The 22,689-nt window shown below is 44.6% G+C and overlaps 1 protein-coding gene across 10 annotated transcripts in view; it reads right to left on the bottom strand.

Moving 5' to 3' along the window:
• MAGI2 (membrane associated guanylate kinase, WW and PDZ domain containing 2) overlaps positions 1-22,689 on the bottom strand; it is a 3,248,720-nt gene that overhangs the window by 1,779,283 nt on the left and 1,446,748 nt on the right. For all 10 annotated transcript variants that reach the window (XM_069628034.1, XM_069628038.1, XM_069628036.1 and 7 more), the window contains one exon: positions 12,290-12,409. In XM_069628034.1, the coding sequence (XP_069484135.1) occupies positions 12,290-12,409 (120 nt within the window). The remainder of the gene's footprint in view (positions 1-12,289; positions 12,410-22,689) is intronic.

Genomic DNA, 22,689 nt, shown 5'->3' with positions numbered 1-22,689 from the left:
TCTATCAAGTGTCAGGAGTAGGTGACTAAAAGCAGGATGGCACTGGTCCAAATGGTTTCTTTCAAAATAGGAACCAGAATGCTTGCCCTTACAGTTCTATGGACTGGAGCCTAATAGTCGTAAAACGGGCGAGAGTCTCCAGAGGGGTCGCCGCAAAGGCCAAGGAATTGCTTTCCCTTACATGTGCCCGTTACTGTAGCGATTGGCATGTGACTGCGGCACCACACAGATAGTATGCCCCTTACAGTCATATAGGGTCATTCTCCGTGCCAGGATATCTTTTAAGGGGTTCGATGTCATTTCATCGCTGTTTTTTCTTTCTACGGATATTAAAATGAAAAAACTCATTGAATTTTATTTATTTTTATTTTTGGGGGGTTACACCGCCAAACCCCCTATCCTGTTTAATGTTTTTATCAATTCCCGAATACCCACACCCCATATATATATGTATAACCCACCCTAAACATTTAGATGAGTTTTTTTTCCAATATAAAAAGCACTGGAAAAAAACTCTGGAAAATGTCATCCCGCGATGAAAGGACGTCTTACCCTTTTAAGGGTCCGCTAGATTTGCAGTGCAGGTTCAGGCTTAGCCAACTCTCCTTGCCCCCTATTCCTCTCTAATTTGGCTGTGCCCCTCTCACTCAGTATGCAATTTAGCCCCATTGGGGCTTCTGCCCACTATTCACATACCACTCACTCAGCCACCCCTTAATTCAGCCTATATATATATATATATATATATATATAGCAGCCATTTTATCTGTCGTAAATATTGGCCGGAAATTGAGTCCATAATCAAAGCTTTTATAAAGGCAAGTGGGCATTCTTCCAGATTGACACTGATAAAAGCATTTGGATGTATTTATTTATTTAGTTTATTTGTAACGTGCTGGGACAACGCCCAAAGGCATCAGGGGTCTGCAACCTTTGGCTCCCCAGATGGTTTGGACTACAACTCCCATCTACCCTAGCCAGCGTAGTCAATAGTGATGGATCGTGGAAGGCCTAGTCCACATGTTTGGAGAGTGGTAGGTCGGAGACCCCGCAGGGAATATCATCCAGGCATTCACAGCTAATTCCCTCATGCACAGTAAACATGGCCGTAGAATTTGCAAGGTTAAAAGTGGTGTTTATGAAAGTCGAGTCCCACGTGTGCAAGCTACGTGCAATAAGACACAATTACTGCCATCCCAGACAGCCAGCCTATACAGGTCAATGCCCAGTGACTTTGTCAAAGAAACCCTAAGCACTTTTTGAAGTTTCCAAGGACTTTTAGAATGTGCCTATGATTTTGTATTGCATCTAGGAATTACCCAGCTGTTTTGACAAATTTTAGTTTGGGCTATTACGTTGTGCTTTAGCACCACCTATAAGCCAAAACTATTGCATTGGAGGTAGGGGGGAGATGACAGGTGAGAAGGGACACGTATCCTGTGGGTGTTGTTTGGCTCTTTACCCACACATTGACTGCCCATAGTCATGCCATTCCTTGGGGTCATTCCCACCCACTACCTGCCTCTCCCCAAATACACCCTGCTGGGATCTCTTTGACCTAGCCCTATCAACGAGTGACATAAAACTGAAGCCTGCCAGCCTCTTTTCTAAGCAGGCTGCTGAGAGTTAATGGCTAAATTGCAGCTGTAAATAACTGCTGATGTAATAAAAATGTCTGAACCAAGTGTGCCTTCAGCCACTTCATTTATACCTCGTCCTTGAACTAAAGTCCTGTTAAAAAAAAAACACTTGAGATATTAGATGGCATTTGCCAGGGACTGCCATCATACGTCTGGTGCTATGTTACTCTCCTTTTTATAGCGCTCTGTTTTCCAGCTGTTGCCATCATATGTCCAGGTAGCACCATTCAATCAGGGTCCAGCAAATGCCTACCCCATACATAAACAAATCCCCAAATTGTTGGCGTTGCCAATGCTTGTTTTGTCATTTTCAAACCATTTCTGTCTGTTGCAAATGGTCACCCCACGATGCGTGGTATCTGGGTTGCTCGTTCTAATTTCAGGTTCCTGACAGGCATTGGCTGAACTGGCTTGCCAAAATGGGGTCATTGCATACCATAGATGTAGAAAACTGTGCCCTTGAATTCCAGCACTGCATTTCGATTATACGTGTGCTAAGGGGTTTTTGCAGTCCGGTAGGTGTTCAAGACTTCGGAACTATGATATGATATGGCATTTATAACGCGCCTATACACAAGTGTTTCAAGGCACGACGAGGCAAGGGAGGGGGACCAGAGGGAAGACAGACAACGATCTTACTAGGCCAGGTGTCATTCAGATCACGCAAGTGCATGGGAAGGGGGAAAGGAAAAATTGCGAGGGGAAAGTGCAATACATGGGAGAGGGGAAAGTGCAGTACATGGAATAGTAGAATAAATAAGATAATTAAATGGGAGGATGGTGGCAAGTGCAAGGTAAGAGCAGACTTAAGTGCTGGTGGGGGACTGTAGGGATACAGAATATCTATCTATGCCATAACTATGGCATACCGAACTATGACATTAGCATAGGTTGGGGCAGGAAAGGGTTGACTCCTCCTACTTCCTCAGCAAACTATTTGTACACAAGTTAAAAATGCCCTCAATGGGTATACATTGTACATTGGTTAAGCCAAGTTGAATGCACGCTTTCATCAACTGTACTCAACCTTTTATTTTACAAAAGCAAGAGTGGGAGCACAAGACACCATTTGGGGAGCCGACAAAGTGGCAGCATGAGCTGCAGTCCCACTACCGAAAAAAATACTTTTCTCTGTGATGAATGGTATAGTTACAATAAAAGTAATTGCAATGGCAGTCCCATGGCAACACAACATTATATTATCAGCGTTGGAATGGCGAAACATAAACACGTGGAAATGTTAAGGTGCTGGTGGGGTGGCACAGACCCACCTGGGAGTGCACAATGAACACATCTTTCAGTATCATCATTGAATGATACCAAAATACACACTAACGTCAGGATATTTGTCAATTTCAATGTAAAGGTTTTGAACCTTGTATTCACCATACAAGGTGTATTCTAACATGCTAGGTTGGGTTTTTAGAGAAACGGTTTAAGTACTGGGTAGAGCGGTAGAGGGACGTGCCGGTCCCCAGCTTTTAGGGTCTAATGCAATGAGTGTTGAATTAAATTCAGTCCATCTCTTGCAAGTGCCTTCATTCCACGTTGTCATCAAATGAATCTTGCATAACATAGCATTCCTTTAAGTCTGTCTGCTACTGTTAACATGATATGATAGGTTATTTATAACACGCTTAATACCCAGAGGTTTATAAGCGTGGACCTGGGGATCGAACCTGTGTGGCTCCATGTTGTCTTGCTTCCAAGGCTAGCACGTTGCCCTGTGCTATCCTCCCAAGACTTGCCCCTGTGCTATCCTTCCGAGACAACATAACATGACCTAGTGCAAAGTATTGCAATAGAACCCAACATAGCAAGATGCTTGCCTGCATTGCGCTCCTTATTGGGTTCCCTGCTATCTTGTATTCAGTGCACAGTGGAAACCTATTGTGCAAAACTGCAATTTATGTTTGGCAAGACACACAAAGTTGAGTGTTACAGAATATGTGCATGGAATTTTTCTGCTGGTGATTTGAACGTGTCCGGGGGCAGTTCCTAATTCCCATAGTGACGTTTCCCCATGGAAGACATTCTTTCTGCCGAAAATATCTCATGACTGGACACCTATCTTGGAAAAGCGCCTTCCGGAAGGGGTGCGGGGGACATAGTGTAGGCTGGGCAGATCTCACATAACGGACACAGATGCTTTTTCTGAGAGGAAATTTGGAAGAAAGCCTGAGGCGTGAAACTTCGTCTCAAACGCCTAACCTAGTCTCATTTACGAGACTCCCAGTGTTGCAGCAACCTTTTCGCAATTAATTAAAATAATTTTGAGAGCATTCATTCTATTTCAAATGCTAGACAGGTGCACTGAAGGAAGGCAGGCAATAGTTATTTTTCATAATATTTTATTTAATTTTAATTGTTTTTTTTATAACGCGCCTAATACTATACCTAGGTTTTGTTTCTAAGTGCGGACCCGGGATTCGAAACTCTGTTGCTGTGTGTGTTCTTGCTTCCAATATCAGCGTTGCGGCTGTGCTTTCCTCCGTCTATTAAAACATGTTTTAGTCCGTGTCTTAAAACTGATTTCAAAACTCAAGATAGCAACTGTAAAGAATAAAGCAACCACCAAAATGGCTACTATAACCTATGTGTAAACCTGAGATGTGTGTTCCAGAAATCTGGCAACAATTCCCTTTTGTACACTATGTTTAGAGAATACTTTCTCACACAGGACGGTGCAAGCAAGGATCATAGATTTCTTTAACTACATTACTAAATTTGCTAATATTGAATCTGGATCAATATTGTGCATAGGTGTTCAGCTGTTAGCATAGACCAAATTGTTAAGTAATCAAATAGTTTTAACTGGCTGCACCCCTATATTTCACTGCACTAGACGGCGGGCACCGTGACAATGAAAGGTTTAGGTGCGGTGGATCATGGCAAGATCCCTTTCAGTACTTGCATCCGAATCGTGTAAATTGCTGAGCAAAGCAGAGACGGGAAAGATTAGGGATTCCATGTTATTGACATGCATCAGCCACATGGGCTCTATTGCAAGTCCAAGAGTAACTCACACTTTGAAAATGGAAGGTAGGTTTTCTTTCCATTGATATCACAAAGCTACCTTTACACTTGGAGATTCACCGAATCGCCGTTTCGGCCTCGTGATTGAGCGTTCTCTCAAGTCGAAGCAATATCAATTCATCACACCTCCATTTTCGCTTGAAAAGAGCAGAGGACATTTTTGAAATCTGTTCATTTTAGAACATATATTTAGACACGGGATTCATTTTCTAAGACATACTGATGGATATTGGATAAGCGCATTTCAATGGATGGGAAAAGCACTTGTCCCTTACTGTAGATAATAATGCGTGCGAACAGTCGGTGCCGTCCGTGTGTCCTTGGTAGATGACCGCGGTTTGATTACTTTTTTCTCTGTGGAAGACATTAAGTGCATGGACTCTTCTGCAAATGCTTTTGCGTTTTGTAGCACAGAATGTGATTTGTGTGCTGTGAATAACTCCTAAATCTCGCCTGCTGTGATCACGGGATATGAGCTGAATGGTGCTTTGTGGATAGCATTTTAAATCCTAGCACATTAAAGCCTTCACAAAAGTTTCTAAAGTTGGTAGCGACTACCTTTTACTTGATGCCTCGGGCTCTTCATCTATTTTTGTGTGCAGAGAAAGAGATTTGCACTGGGCTAGTCCAGTTTTAGAATCCACCAAAATCCTCTCATTGTACTAATTGAAAACATTATGCTGAGATGGTAGATATATTAGCTTTCGAAGTTTGGGAGACTTCATCACGCGATCAACACCTGATGGGGAAGTCTCTGGGACTTTGAAAGCTAATGCAAGTACCATCTCAGCAGATCATCTTGTGTCAGTCCCATAAACGTCATCAACTTGGATTTTGTTGTATTATTTAAATTTATTTGGCGTACTTATGAAGCGTATACCTATATTTATACACAACTGGGCCCTGTGTATAGCAGACATGCAAGAACCAGATGTATCCATATGGATCATATTTGTAGGTAGGCTAAACATAATTGGATAGTGCAAATGATCAGGTAAGGTGCTAATATAACAGGCATCACAATTACACATTTGAGGAGACAATAACTTGTGGTACAAGGTTACAGGTATTTGATAGAGACCATAAAGGTGGATTGCAAGTAGGTTTTCAGGTCTCGACTGAAAAGGAGGAGGGAGGAGACCCTTGGCAGTATCAGGAGGTCACTCAAGAGTTTGGAACAACAGATGTCGAAAGCTTGCATCCGTGCTCGTTCTTTGTGTCTTGCCTGAGTACTAAATGACTTTCTTGAGTGGTAATTGGTTATTTATAAAGCGCTTAATACCCAAAGGTTCCTAAACGCGGACCTGGGGAATGGAACCTGTGTTGCTCCGTGTCGTTCTGCTTCCAAGCGCATTGCCCCTGAGCTATCCTCCTGAGACCTTTATCCGGTGGTAGAGGGTGGTAAGGAGAACCAGTACAGATTCCTTTGGATTGGTTTAATATGCTTGATTTTTCTGTCCTGTGGGTAGGTGGGCAGTGCTGGGGGGTGGGGGGGGGGGTTATGGTATGTTCTTCAGCACCCGTTACATTATGTACTGGGCTTGCAGTCTTCTATTCAGTTATAGTTGATTTGTTCAATGCCCACTGCAGAACATTTACCTTGTGGGGCTTCCTTCTTTGATAGGGGGCGTTCAATAGTAGCACCTTATGTGTAGTTCACATTGTTTAGGAAGGTTAACTTAGGCTGAATTTAGAAATGTAGAGACTTATGATCAAAACTAAATGGCACTATGAACCTCTAAGACCCACAATCTGCTATCTGACGAATAGCGATTGTGGGTGTGAATTGAATCTTGGAGGCCCAGAGGCTCCCCTGGGACCTGACTAGCTCCAAAACATTTCAAAGTTGAGTTTTGCCTTTGGACAGAGGGGGAAGGAGATCATTTTTCGTACCTGAGGTCTACTCTTACATTGAGAAAGTAACGGTGTAGGCCTTTCTTATTTTATTGTTCATCTATAAATGCGCTTAATACCAGTGAGTGGATTCTAAGTGCAGGATCGGGATTCGAACCTGTGGTGTGCCGCGTTGTCTTGCTTCCAAGACAAACATGTTTCCTGTGAGCTATCCTTCCTCCTTCTAAATTTAGGCACGCCTTAGCGTCGAGACGTTGGGTCAGTTTGCCATAAGGAAGTAAGGTTTCATCTTGCCAGGCAGTAACTTGTATTTTGCGAGGCACAGTAGAGAGAAAGACTAGCGATATAGGTTTCTCCTAGGTACATGGGGAAAAAAGATCCCTCCTAAACTTTTACCGAATTAAAAAATACATGAACATTTTTAAAAAAATATGTAAATGTGGTGGCGTAAGGGGTTAAAATGGGTGGGGATGGGGGTAAAGTGGTAGGAAAATGGGCGGTTTGTGGGGGGGACCCCCAGATAAAATTAAAAATGTTGGTATTTTGTTGGTCTTTTTTACCTCAGTAAATCTTAACACTCTGAATTTTACTTCAGTAAAATCACATATAACCGATTTTCCCTACGCTAACATTTCAATTAGACACTTTTTTTTAAATTAGAGGCCTCCGTGTCCTCATGTTTTGCTGGCAGAATATTTCAAGCTTTTGACCTTTGACTATACACGTGGAATGCTGCAGCTGATGTGTTTTTAGAGTCCTAAGTGAACTGAGTTTGGTAGCCAGAGCTGTACTCTGGGTAAGTGTGTAATAAAACTTGCCGTCATTTGATGCAACTGGAGACATAGATGGCTTTGAATAAGAGAATAATGAATATTGGGTCAATGGTTACAACATACTTGGCTTTCTCTCTTTCTTGTGAAGAAGTCTCTACACAGCATTGTTTCCCCTGAAGGAAGATCAACCAAAAATAGGCACACACTCATTGCTTCCTCTTAGAATGTGTACAAAGGGGGCAATGTTGTGGGTCTTCTCATTACCAGGCTCCACGCTAAGGGACACAAAATATGCAACACATTTTATTTTAAAAGGGCAACAGTTTTTTCCAACATTTTAAAGGCAGTGTATTTATTTTATTTGTTATATTTTATTTCAATTCCTGATAACGAGCCAAATCGCCCGAGGGCCTCATGGCGCACATAGAAAAAAAAAGATAAAAACTGAACAAGAAAATTGAGAGGCACAAATCTCAGGAGGGACTACATGGCAAGAGCTAAGGAGCATTAAAAAGATGGGTCTTGAGGTTTTTCTTGAACTGGATCAGTGAGGAGGAGCTCTTGAGGTGAAGAGGAAGAGTGTTCCAAAGAGCAGGGGCTGTGACACTGAAGATGGCTTTGCCAAACTTGACTGAGCGGAACCGTGGCTGAGTAAGCATAGCATGCTCAGTGGACCTAAGTGAACGGCCAGGGACATAGCGATGAATACCCTGGGTCAGATAGATGGGTGCGGAACCAGTCAAACATTTGAAGGTGAGAGTGAGTATCTTAAAGGATACCCTATGCTTGATGGGCAGCCAGTGCAGTTTTTTCCTGGCTTCAGTGATAGAAGAGTGCCTGGCTAAACCAAGCACTGCTCGGATTGCGCTGTTTTGGGTTGTCTGGAGAGCAGTGATATTAGCAGTAGACGTACATGCTAGGAGACTATTGCAGTAGCCTAACCTGGAATTAACAAGGGCAGATGCAAGAACGGACATATTGCTGACAGAGAGAAAAGGACGCATTGCACAAAGTTGCTTGTTAATCAAGCTACAAGATGCCCTGGTTTTAGCGACATGTTGGCGCATTGAGAGCTCTGCATCAATGGTGACGCCGAGAGTCTTAACACTTCGTGCCACTGGAATGGATACATTAGCAATAGTAAATGAGTCGTATTCCTTTGGAAGATTTCTTTAACATGTGGCTTGAACCTGCAATGAGGAGCTCAGTTTTATCTGCGTTCAGAGCCATGAAGTTCTTACTCATCCATGAATGGATGACAGAGTAGATGGCAGAGATAGCCTTGGAGTCAGACAATTCAAGGACGACCTGGGTGTCGTCAGCGTAGTTGGTATAAACAACACCCAGGTCGTTGAGCATGTGAAGCAGGGGGAGAATATAGATGTTAAACAAGGTGGGAGATAGGGAGGAACACTGGGGGACACCACGTGTAAGCAGAGAGGGTATAGAGGTGGCATTTTGGATGACGAGGACCAAGAAAAGAGACTAGCCATTGTGTAGTGAGATTCGAGCAGCCGACAAGGGATTGTAGCCTGGTTGCCAAACGCAGCTGAGAGATCTAACAACATCAGAAGTGCAGGATGGCCCTGATCGATGATGGATCCAAGATTCGATTTTAAATCCAGCATGGCCGTTTCAGTGCCATGACAGGCACGATAACCAGACTGACGAGGCCCCAGGATGGTATTATCATCAATACATTTCTGTAACTGAAGATAGGCAACTCGGTCCAGGACCTTCAAAAGGAACGTTGGTGATGGGACGATAGTGTTTAGCAAGGAGGGGATCAAGATTAGCTTTCTTGAGCAGGGGCGTGATCCAAGCCTCCTTGAGATTAGTTGGTACTTGGCTCTCTATAAAGGACTGATTAATCAACTTAGTGATCCAAGGACTGATAATATCAAGGCATTGTACCAGCAGCCTGGAAGGAAAGGCATCGCCTTTACATGAGGTGGGCTTCATTTTAAGGATGAAGGCAGTTACTTCAGATACCGTGCAAGGGGTAAAAGAAAAAGAGGGTATCGTAGTAGCAGAATTAGGATGTGTCCCTAGGGACGAATGAGGGGAAGAATCAATAGGTGAACTACTGGGTAAGTGGTTGTGGGTAGTTATAGAGTGGAAAGATTGTTCAGGTAAGTGAACGCGTGTAGGATCAAGAGGAGCAGAAGGAGGAATAACAGAGGCATTGGTCGAGGTGGAGGTACTAGCTTCGAGATGTAAGGCAATTTTAGCCGTGAAGGCGTTATGGATGGTTTGACACCAGGCATCATCCTGAGGAGCCTGCCCTGCTGTGTGAGTGTATGAGTTAAATTCTTGAAGGAGGAAAATAGTTCCTTGGATCTGGATTTGGCTTGTTGAATGCGATTACTGTCATGGGTGGCTTTAGCCTTGATCACAGCAGATTTGAATGTTTTACAGAGCTTTTATAAATGGCGAGCGAGTCAGGAGAGGGACGTTTTCTCCATGCACGTTCAGATGAACGTCGTAGATGTCTAAGTGCAAGAATTTCTTCATTGAACCAGTGTTTGTTAAGGGTTTCTGGTTTGACACAATGGAGTCTAGAGTATTTTTCAGGTGTTCGGACAGATTGGTTGAGTCATTAAAATTGCACAGATTACCCAGTCTGTAGGTAAGTTCATGGGATAATCTTTCAGGGGTTCGCTTTTTGAATGATCTGGTGACAATGAGGAGTCTAGGTATGGCCTCAACTCTAGAAGATACGGTAGGGAGAGTGATCATAAATTTAAGTAGCGAATGGTCGGACCAAGGGCACGGTGAAATCATGGGCCTGGAGGCTTGAATTTCATGGAACAAAACCCAATCAAGGATATGACCACCAACATGTGTGGGTTCAGTGACCAGCTGACTAAAACTAATAGAGGATAGAGCAGCAAGCAGTGACTGAGCGGTTTTATCAGAGGAATCATTGGCCCATAAATTAAAATCACCTAGGAGAACGACCGGCCCCTTATTAATAGTAAGACTGTTCAGAATGTGTAACAGTTGTTCTTCAAACAAGGGTAAGTTCCGAGGCGGCCGGTAGATAAGGATAACCGTAAGTGAGATGTTATTAGAGATCTTGATTTTGGTGAGCAGAGATTCACATTCATCTGGAGATTCATGTGGGCATAGGTGGTATTGGAGGGTGTTTCTCAACAGGAGGGCAACCCCTCCACCGTTGGTGACCTGGCGGTCAGACCTAAGTAAAACATATCCTTGGGGGTGGCCAAAGTGGCCTCATTAGAGATGCAGTCATTGAGCCATGACTCAGTGACTGCCATCAGATCGAAGCCTGTCTGTGTGAGCAAGTCCTCAACCTCCACTCCATGAGACATCAGCGAGCTGGTGTTGAGAAGTGCTGCAGAAAGAGACTGCGTAGGTGGATCTTTATTAGGGTCTAACAGTCAAGAGGGTCAGTTATACCACAGAGGGGCCCGAGACCCAGAGACCCACCTGGTTGGGGAATGGTGGGGTCAGGAGATATCTAAACCAGGCAAAACACAGACGGAGGAGTGTAATGTGGAACTCCAGGACTGGCCCAAAAGAGTCAGAACAACGCACTCATGTGAATTAGAAGTGACGCCGACGTTCGATTCTGACAGCCGGCAGAGAAATCAAGGAACCGCGAGCAGGGAGAGGCGGAGCTGCCGCAGCATTGGGAATTTGCGGGTGCTCGGCAGTTGTAACCCACATGAGAACCGCGGAGCCGCGGATTATGAAAGTCAGCGTTATAACAACATACTAGAGCAGGACAAAAACACGAGACTCCCAGAGACCCACCAAAACTCTTCCAGGAAGGAACTAAGATCTCACCTGGTCAGAGATGACCGGAACGGGGAGCGGGTGGAGGTCGAGGTCGAGGACAGCTTGCAATGCCTCAAGGGAAAAGGGGGCAGGGCTTGGGAGAGTTTATATAGACTGGAGGAGGAAGTGAACACTGATTGGCCTGTTAAACTCCGCCTATATAAAGACAACGCTGGAAGGCGAGAGTGTGTTCATTCTTGGTTTTGTTGCAGATCGAACCAGAGAGGACATCAGGAGCTGCTGTAGGCTGGTGGGCGTATGAGGACTGGGAGGAGAAGCCTTGCCAGAAGTCCTTACCAGATCCCCTGCAAGGATCAGAGAAGAAGCATAAGCACAGAGAAAGGACATTGCAGCAACTTTTGATTAAAGCTTATTCTTTTCTTTTTATCTTTTTTTTTTGGAAATAGTCTGAATAAAGACCCATTTTTAATTTCCATCAAGCCGCCTAGCTGTCTCATTGTCACACAGGGGACGATAAGACAGTCAGGTCATGAGTACCTATGTGCTCTGGTCCTGCCGAGCGACCTTTAGGAATAGGACACATGATTGGGCAAGGGGGGTAACCAACACAGGGGTGAGGATGATAACACCCGCAGGCAGGGATTTACCTTGGTGAACGGTGAGCAGGAAGTAGCGCAGTACAGCAGCCAAAGCGTCCACACTCCGGACACAAACCGGCGCTAACCGGCCCACGTAACGTATATGTATTTCCAACGCTCGTACATCACGTAATGTAACATGTAACCAATGCATCCAACTAATGCAATTGGCGCCGAGACACCTAAGGTTTTTGCGCACTTTAACAAGTGAATAAATAAATAAATAATCTAGAATTGAAGTTCTGCAACCTGCGGATTTCTAGATGTTCTGGACCATGACTCCCACGGTCCCACACCATTGCGCATGCTGGCTATGGCTATTGGGAGTTGCAGTGCAGAACATCTCGGAGGGCTGCCAGTGTTGCAGAGCCATGATTACGCCATTTCATTTTCTATGAGTTTTGACCGTGAATCCATCTGCATTCCAATATGGCGGCATGAAGCTATTCGGGTTTTTGCGGAAGCCATCTGCCAACTAATTCCAAGAGGAGAAGCACACCACCGAGTGTGGTGCGACAGAAAGATGCAGGGAGTGTAATGGCGACTGGACCATGAAATCAGCATGGAGGACCGCAAGGCTTACCTTCATAGGTTCCGCTTTCCAGAAGGGCCCCGCTTTTCTCTAATTCCATAAACTCATCCACTGCGATGAAATTATAATCCACACCAGGCACTTCTCCCTCTTTCGGTAGCCGTGTGGTACCTAACAGGAAAATAAAAGGGTGTTTAGACGAGGCTTACAATCGCATGCGCACAATGTCACTTCCTATTGGTCCCTCGCTAAGCGCCACCCTGCATTTGATAGGTGTGGATGATGCAGAGAAAGGGCAGACCCCAAAAAGATTGACATTATATTCTAATCTTCCTTGTAGAAAACAGTCACAAGGCAACAATGTCCTTATTGAAAAGAACCAAACCAGTGATATGACCAGATCTACATCCCCTGCCCAGGAGGTTTGCCCACCCCTCTCCAACACCCACATTCCTTTTAAATATTCGGGCGGGAAAAGGGGATTATTAATTTCACAGCACAGATTTCTAAAGTAATAGGATAAGAAGGCATAGGATTGCATGGAGGTTTGCAGGGGATGGAGGGTGGGGGCGGGGGGAATCAGGGGAGTGGTTTGGGCAGTGGAGGGCTTCATAAGTGAATCCAGTATTTTAGAGACCAGGACTAACATTGTACATAGGAACATTTCTCTTGGCAGCTAATCATGTACGTGCCCATTGGGCATCTTTTGAGCCCAATGCCTAACTATCTGATCTACATTTCTTTTGCAGGGACTGGCACATTATGGCACTGCTAAAAATTTACCAATCAGAAATCGTATGCAGTAAAAATTATTTCAGGTTATGGCCATTTTTTTCAGTGCTAGTTAACAAAATGTCATGAGAATGTCCCATAAATTTACTGTAATCAAAATGACTCTGTACTGCGATGATGCTGAAGCTGCCACTTCTTGCCATGTCACTTCCAAAGAATATCCGATTGTTGTCACAAATAATACCTGTTGCTGTCAATTACATCGGTGGTTTATTTGTAGAGTGCATGTTCATGTCAGTGCCCCACGGCCTCAAGGAAACTGAAATAACAATTCCACGCTGCCTGTAGACAATTGCCCTATGCCAGTTTCGCATTAGCACTATAATAACAGAATGCCAGTTTTGCAATCCTCAAGAACCTTGCAATATGCAAGTTTCAACTTTGCCCAAGAACATTACTGTCAGTTTCATGTGGCCCCCAGAAAATAACCTTGTCCGTTTCACAATACCTCCAGGAATTGGCTCCATGCCACGTAGACCTACCACATGCCCGACGGGGATACCAACCACCCACGCGCACACACTGCCTGAAGTGTGTCCTTCAAGTCTGGCACCCAGCCACCTAATGCTAAGTATGGCGAGTCAGAAGAAGGACGCAGACTCTGTGAGGACATGATTCACACATTTTTATTAAATGAAGAAAAATGCCTCTTTCCCTGTCTCTATGGGTGGTGCCTGTCTATATTTCTAACTAAGGTGCTCGTCAGTCAGTCGTGAAAGTCAAAAAGAAATTGTGCGTAGTCTAAATTAGCCTAACTGACCCTACTACTAGGAAAACTAACATGTAGGTTCCAGTGGTTCAAGGCTAATTCTCCCTCATTAGTTCTGTTTGGACGAGTCATCTGCACGATATAATTATCTCTCTTTAGCCTCCCACTATTCCCGTTATCTTCTCTTAAGAGGGGGTGTCGGAATAGAAATGATATTATGCCTCCTATTGTAATAGTTATATGTGTATTGGCCTACGCCAAGTTGTCTAAACATCATGCGCGAACAAACTCCACGGCAAGGTCCTGACTTCAGAGAAATCAATGTAAGCCGCCATCTTGGATTAAGCCGCCATTTTAGGTTCTCTTGTTATGTAGAAGTCACCCTGAACATCAAAATGGAGGCCAAATGGCATTTCGAATAGATTCTGGCTGTTGTGACCTCCGTACAGCTGAATGATTAATATGCCTGCAGGCTACTTGTCGGGGTCATGAACTGAGACCTTGTCCTACTGTTGACCTATATGTAAATGTACTACTTATATCAGCGAAACTAATCAAAATACATATATTAAAGTTTGACCTGGCAAAGAACCCTAAGACCAGTATTGTATTTCGCAGAATGGTTAACCCGCAAGAGGGTTGGCCAAGGGCTTTACAAATTGTATAAATAGCCCGGGTATTCCAATGTGCGGTCTCTCACTGAACACATCGAACCCTCGTTGAAGTTCGTTATGTTATACTGAGAGCCGAATAGCTATCCATTTGTCAATTGACTTGGTAACTGTTGTAGCTTGAAATAAAGCACTTGTATGTTTCTTTGTAACCTGTGTTGGTGTGTTTCCTTTTGGGCTTCCCGGCCTCATATTATTTTTCTGTTTTCACAGTTGGCGCCCGAATAGGGACCCTCAAGAATGATGCCGGATCATTGAAGGTTGACGCAGGCTATCGAACCAGGATCGGACAGTGTGATACTGTGGGCCCGACCGAACGAGACGCGATACCTCGGCAGCGCTGCACGATCCGATCCTTGGACGATAGTCGTGTGGTCTGACACGGCATCTTGACGAGGGTCCATTTTTTTGAGGCGGGCAGATTTGTCGAAACCACCAAACACAAGGTAAAATTCGTTAGGTAAGTTCTTTGGTAAACCGTACGGTCCTCCTTTGGTTTGGTCAGGTGTAGTCATGACCCGACTCTTAATTTAACCCTGACAATTTGAATTTGGCGTATTGTATCTGCAGACACAATTATTGACCAGGTAACACCAATTTTTTGTGAAATGCCTGGGAAATTGTGCTTTAGGGCACTGTTCCGCAGCGATCGACAATCTTTGGAATTTAGCCGCCCGGCACCACAGGAGGGGTCGCCGGCGTGTACTATGTACTGTAAGCATGGCATTGGAAGTATAGTATTTAATGATATTTGGCACAGACAAACCAGACATGCCTCCGAATTTCAGTGGCCAATCAATGGTAGTTTCGTGATCCCCCGTATTGAATACCTAGAATCGGTCTTGTTAAAGAAGAAGGCCAGACCTGCAGCATTTGATGTTTTGCAGAATTGGAAAAAAGAAGAGTTGCAGCAGCTTAAAAGTAGCGATAAACATGTACGCCGTCATAAAACGAATGCTGAAAAGGCGTTGTAATATGATAAGGAAAAACATTCAGAGTCAGTCAAGAATATGGATAGGGCTTTCTCACTCGATATCCAGAAAATCTATCCCTCTAAAGATTTTCATGTTTCCGAAGAATTTATTGATAAATTGTTAAACGAACGAAGGCCTGGTGCCTCTGCGCCACCTCCGTATGATCCTCTCCCTGGTGCTCTGCCCATTCCTGCTGTTATTCCTGCTGTTATTCCTGTTCCCCCTGTACAACCTATTGTTCCTATTCCTCCAGTTGTTGTTCCTCCACCTACTCTACCACCTCTTCCCCTTGCACCAATAATCACACCTCCATTAAATTTGCCCGCACCTCCGCTCCCGAGTGGTTCTGTACCGACTGTAGTTGATCAGTGTGCGGGGTCAAAGATTGTCACTCGAAATACTGTCTCTGCAGAAAAGAAACGGGAATTATTTGCATGGGCTAAGCATTGTATGGAGAGAGATGATCAAGCTAATGTTTTCTCCACATTATCAAATATGGGCAATTTTCCCGAGAAAAATGTTTTTATTGAAGGTTTGGGGACTTATTTATGTGTAATGTGGGGTAGATTACATAATGCAGATCTCCCACAAGGGTTGAGGGATCTGAATACTTTAGCGCTTTCGAGGGACGCTGAGGAGAAAGTACATGGTCATGTTGAGAGGTTATTTGAGTATAGGAGGGACTTAGAAAAATTGCGGGATCAGGATGATGAAGACGACAGTATGTATGTACAGAAACAATTCCTTTCGTGTCGTAAATCGGCATCTGAGGAAGTACGAATCTGTACCGAAGATGCGATTTCATGGATCTCGGATTCATCGATACCGCCAGATGAAGTGTATGACACGTATAGTCAGTATACAGTAGAAATGCAGAGGAAGGTGATTCAGGTAATGGTGCAGTACCTGCAGGATGAATGTGTAAGGAAGAAGGTTAGTTGTCCTACAGAGTTATTGGGTATTTGTAAGAGGGCTTTTTCGCCCGACACTTCTTAGCGCTCGACCTGGCTCTGTTGCTTAGTATGCGATCGGAATTACCTATATCTCAGTTGCCTATGAGAGAGGTTCCTCCGACATTTGTCCCAAAGGTTGAGATTCCTGCTAACGTTGGGACAGGTGCACCCGCTGTGGACATTCCCGCACATTATGTATCACAATTTGTTCACGTCCCGTTTTTCGCGACAGGAAGTGAACACTATTAGACAATCAATTCCTGATATTAGGAAAAATCCGACAGGATTCTACAAAGAGATAGAGTCCGTTTTACAGTCCTCTGTGTTCACCTTAAGTGATATTGACTTGCTATTCCCTGTACTCCTGCTCGTAGATTTATGGAAGCAGGTTCGAACAATAGACGATGTGCCTGGGTTGGGAGATACGTGGGCTAACATAACTAGGCTTGATGGGGAAAGACCGGCTGGTGAGAAACCGCCTCAGGTAATACTCACGTTGCCTGATAGGATTATTGCAAAATTGAAAACCATAATTCCGGAGAAAATAATTATTTGGGACAAGCTTACGGCCTGTGTTCAAGGAAAATCTGAAGGTGCCACCGAATTCGTTAATCGATTCGAACAGGCATTCTCTGACTTCAGTGGACAGGACTTGGGCACAGAGTCTGGGAAAAGGTTGTTTGTGGACAAATTTGTGCGTGGATTGCTGCCTGACATCCAGTCACAGATTATGTCCTCTGAGAGCGCTTGGCAGGCGAAATCCCAATCTGAAGTTTTGCACATGGCTCAGTATCAGGAGAACCGTGTCAATAATGAAAAAGATAGAGTCGAGAAGAAGAAAGGAGATTTGAAGACTAAAGTATTGTTACAGCAAATTGTTAGAAATCCCAGAGGAGGTAAGTCACAGACCAGAGGTCAGTATGTTCCGCAAGGAAACGTCCCCTTGGGTCCTGTGAATATTATTCAATGTGCCTATTGCCGCCAGGAAGGTCATTGGGGTGCACAGTGCCCCGTCCTTCGACAGAGGTCAAACAACACATTTGGGAGTATGGGTATACAACCTAGTAGTCGCCTCGGAGTGGGGGGCCCTGATAGAGGCCAGTTCTCACAAGATCCTCAGCAACCTTTTTCATGGGATAATAAGACTTCGAGTGTGGACACAAGAAACATATTTGATCACCCTTCTGCTGCCTACCTTTCTGAAGAGCTTCCTTTCGACGACATCTTGTTTCGTTAGGATTGCCCGAAGCAGGGTTTGGAACCTTCACCTATTCCCGTTAGTCAAAAAGGTCCCTACGTTGAACTGTTAGTGGGGAATAGGAAACATCAGTTCTTGATAGACACTGGAGCACAGAAGTGCTCCATTGATCATTCTCGGGTTCCAAACATTCCACTGTCAGGGCGAACTAATGTTTCTGTAGGGTTTTCTGGCATGCCAGTTGTTTGTCCGGTTTCTTTGCCGGTGCCTGTTTCTTTGAGTCCCTTTACAGACCACTGTCCATTCCTCTTGACTTTAAACTGTGGAGAGAATTTGCTGGGGTTAAATCTGTTGAAGAAATTAAATGCAGTAATTCATTGTTCCTCTGACGGAGTGCGACTGACGGATTTCACCACAGCAACTTCCCAGTTCTCAGTTTCTGACTCGATCATTGCCCTTTGAGTTTAGCGTTGTCCCGGAATGTTTGTGGGCGGTTGACGACAATGAGGTCGGGGTATTACAGGTTGAACCCGTTAAAATAGTTTTGAAACATGGAGTTAAACTACCACGCATTCCGCAATATAAAATCTCAGTTGAGGGCGAGCGTGCTTTGAATTGCATTGTTTCAGATTTTGTGCATCGAGGAGTGATCGAAGAGATTGCAGGTAGTTTATGTAACAGTCCGATTTTACCCGTGTACAAGAAAGGCGACAATGCAATCCCATTCCGTTTCATAATTGATCTAAGCGCTATTAATAAAGTTGTCGCCCCACAATTTCCAATTGTGCCTGATGTGACAACGATACTAACGATGATCCCTGCTACAGCTACTCACTTTAGTGTTGTGGATCTGAAGAATGCTTTCTTCAGTATTCCTATACACAAGGATAGTAGATATTTGTTCGCGTTCACCTTGGGGGGACGTTCGTTCACATTTACTTGTGCACCTCAAGGTTATACTGAAAGTCCAAGCATTTATAGTAGGGCTTTGAAAGAGCAGCTTGACACCCTTGAATTGCCATCTACTTGTACACTGCTTCAGTATGTCGATGACTTGCTTTTAGCTGCAGATTCTGAAAGTGCTTGTAAAGAAGGCACTGTATTGTTGCTTATTCATTTGGCTGAACATGGTCATAAAGCTTCGCTTAAGAAATTTCAATATTGTTGTCAGGAGGTCGCCTATTTAGGCTATCTCCTGTCAAAAGAGGGGAGAAGATTGACACCTGAAAGAATAAAACACATTTCTGGCATGTCTGTCCCAAATACATAGAAGGAAGTCAGAGCCTTAATAGGTATGGCTTCTTACTGTAGGCTGTGGATCCCGAACTTCTCACTAGTGATAAAACCGATGTTGGCCTTGACGAAAAAGGGCATTTCTTCACCGCTGCCATGGAAGTCGGAACATCAACGATCATTTGAGCTTCTCAAAACCGCGTTATGCTCTGCACCGGTTCTGGGTACTCCAAATTACAATAAGGCCTTTGTGTTGTTTGTGCATGAATGTGATGGATGTGCTTTGGCTGTGTTAACACAGGAACACGGAGGGAAGAATAGACCGTGCGGCTACTACTCTTCCGCCCTTGATCCTGTCGCATGCGCTTTGCCAAGATGTTTGAGAGCCGTCGCTGCTGCTGCCGCGTCTGTAAAACAGAGTGAGGGAATGGTCCTATACAGTACATATATATATACTGATAGCCAGTATGCCTTTGGGGTGGCTCACAACTTTGGGAGGCTATGGTCGGAAAGAGGGTTTCTAACCTCACATGGGACCAAGATTCAGCATGTCCCCCTGATAGTGCAATTGCTCTCGGCACTCGCGCTCCCTAGTCAGTTAGCGATCATGAAATGTGCAGCGCATCGTAAGGTCATAGATGATGTGGGGAAAGGGAACGCTTTTGCTGACCAGATAGCCAGGCAAACGGCCACAGACCTTAGCACAGACATGCATGCTCTAAGAGAAACAAGAGATGCATATGTAATGGATGAGGGTATTGGGTCTGTACGAGATATCCAAGCTGATGCCACAATAGAAGAGTCTAAAAAGTGGGCCGAAGGGATGGGGAAACTAGATGAAGATGGGTGTTGGGTGGACACATCTGAAGGGAAATGGTTGCTCCCTAATTCGTATGTGCTGGCGATGGTTACGATGGCACACGGCCCTACGCATGTGTGTGCTCAGCAGATCACGAAAATGTTAGAAAAAGTCTGGGTAAATGATAAAATTTTGAGAATCGCGCAGCGCTATGTCCAAGATTGCATGATTTGCTTGCAGCACAATGTGGGGAAGGGGACAGCAACTTCAAGGGGTAGTTTTGGGCCGCCTTCTGTCCCCTTCGAGGTCATCCACTTTGATTTTATTGAGATGGAACAGTGTAACAATCTAAAATACGTCCTTGTGATCATTTGTGCCTTTAGTAAATGGGTTGAGGCTTTCCCCGTTAAAGATGCTACTGCCATGACCACTGCGAAGACTATCGTAAAGGAATTCTTCCCACGATTTGGGTTGCCAAGAGTAATTTGGTCGGACAACGGTCCACATTTTGTTGCAGCAGTAATTTTGCAGATATGCACAGCATTACACATCGAAAAGCGATTTCATACGGCTAGACATCCTCAAAGTGCTGGGTTGGTAGAGAGACATAACGGTATCCTAAAGAATAAGCTTGCTAAAACATGCGCCGGCACCAAACTGAAATAGCCGGATGCCTTACCTATTGTATTGTTAGCCATGCGTGCCACACCTCAAACTAAGACTGGGCTCTCTCCATTTGAGGTGGTGATGGGGAGGCCTGCTAATATTTGGGGTCTTCGGAAGCCTAAAGTGCTGAGAGATGTTGAAAATATATTGCTTGCAGACTACTATAACCAGTTGACTAAAAATCTGTATTTCATTTATCATCAGGTTCGATCAGCTTTACCTGTACGGTTTACAGGCCCAGGACACAATTTTCAGCCTGGAAGTTGGGTCCTGGTGAAGGCCTACGAAAGGTCTTCCTGCCTCGCGCCTCGCTGGCGGAGACCCTACCAGGTGCTGTTGGTCACCCAGACAGCAGTGCGGTTGGCTGGAAAGAAGCATTGGATCCACGCGACGCATGTCAAGAAACTTCCTCACCCGACGCCACACGTTACAGAAGAAGCAGAACCCCTTGCTGATGCTACAATCTCTGATCCTGGAGTAGCAAATAGCACTGTGAGTGTGTTGGAGAATCTCTCTGAGCCCGTGGAGCTTGGGGAACCGTCCATTTTGTCTCCGCACTCTTCGGAAAAGTCACTTCCGGAAAACGTTGTTTCAAGTTCTGCGACTTCTGTCGCCTCTGACACGTTGCTTCCCTCAGGAAGTGACGTTACCTTATTTCCGGATCAAACAGTACCGGGAACCACCAGGTACGACCTTCGACGAAGAAAATAGGACTATGGCACGGGTTTTGCCTGTGCATCTGGAAAAGAAAAGAGTCATTGAGAGTTTTGTTCTTGCAAAGGAAAGTTTTGGAAAAAAAGGGATTCTGCTGGCTAGGGTTGGGGAAGGACTAAGAAGTCGCGCGACCGTAGTGTCGCCAGCAACGAACATTGGGGTCGTCGATTGAGAAACTACGATGTCTGCCACCTCCACCGCTACTGCTCGTATTGGACTTGTAAATAAGGGGGTGACCAACTCGGACAATGAACAATGTGCCTGGGCCCCGAAAACGTATTGCTGTGTTGTGATGATAGTAATTGGAATTGTATAGTCACTGCCGTGGGACTCTGGTATTTTGAAGAAATGTATCCTCTAGAGCCTCTTTTGCCAATTGAAATTGTACCTACTGCTCTGACTCCCTCTGTACACCTTCATACTTTGTCACCTACGGACTCCCAGCATAGACGAAAGTACCATAATAACACTTTAATGATAATAATGAATTCAACGCATGCCTTTTTTAATAAGAGTAACTGCTGGATCTGCACCCATTTACCGCAACATGGGAACCCGGGGCTAGGATGGTATATTCACCCTTTACCTTTAACGACTGCTTGCTATGCCTCTCTTAGAGCACTATTCTTTGGCCGTTGGAATGATAGTATCTCAGGGAACTTTGATGGAACTAATTTAAATGATTTTGAGAAACGTGTATTAACTCCCCTGGGATGCTCGCTTTTTGCAAATAGAAGTAAGCCTAATGTTGCTTCTATTAGGCCATCTGATAAACTGTCTCTTCCTTTCCAAACTCTAATTTCCTTTAAAATGGCTCTGATAGGTAATAAGGATGCCGTGCCTCCTTCCTACTCTATTAACCATAGTCCCGATTCAGTTCCCTTCTGTGTACAAAGGAATGGCACCCGGTCAGTGGGAGGTTTTGAAGGTTGTGTGAACATTGTAAATCTGACCAGTGAGAACAGGCCTTTGTATGTAGGGGGGCCTGTCTATTTCCTTTGCGGTAGTATAGCATTTCCCTGGTTGCCCAAGGATTGGCAGGGAACCTGTTATTTAGGGATCCTGTTACCTTGGGTATTTATAGCTAGTACACTGGAAGTTTCTAAGGCTCGCCCACGGCGGGACGAGAATGGAGATACCCGTGGGCAAATCTTGGGAGATATAGCAAAATCAGTTGTGCCATTTTGGGGACAGATAGCAAATTCTGAAAATATTAGGGGGCTAGCAAGAGTACTGGAGAGAACCATCAACCTGACCACGGATATACTCTATAATATGACACTGGAACAGAAAGCAATAAGATTGGTAGCGCTCCAAAACCGGATGGCATTAGATGTCATTCTGGCAGAACGTGGGAGAGTATGTAAATTAGTGGGGTCCGCTTGTTGTGTTTTCGTACCAGATTCCTCCCCGACAATTTTCAAGGCAATACAGAACTTGCACGTCCTTAGTTCAGAAGTGCATGTTCCTGTGGGAGATTGGAGTCTTAGTACTTGGTTCTGGTACTCTTGACGATCCTGGGGTTGGAAGGTGCTTTCTGTCATACTGGTTATTTTGGGAATTCTGCTATTCCTTTGTTGCTGTATCCAATGTCTACCTAGTATATGTGCAAAGCTAGGGGGATGTTGCGCTCAGGCGGTGAGCACGATAGGACATAAAGTGTATGCCCCAGATACAGCATCTAAAGAGTTTGTGTTGCAAGAGGTTCTGTTGAACGACCTAATGGCTATAGATATTACAGA

Source organism: Ambystoma mexicanum, chromosome 12 (genome assembly GCF_040938575.1).
Source record: "Ambystoma mexicanum isolate Mex_15411 chromosome 12, UKY_AmexF1_1, whole genome shotgun sequence".
Lineage (NCBI taxonomy): Eukaryota > Metazoa > Chordata > Amphibia > Caudata > Ambystomatidae > Ambystoma > Ambystoma mexicanum.
Note: the sequence above shows the minus strand (reverse complement) of the source record. Positions and strands in the feature narration are given on the sequence as shown.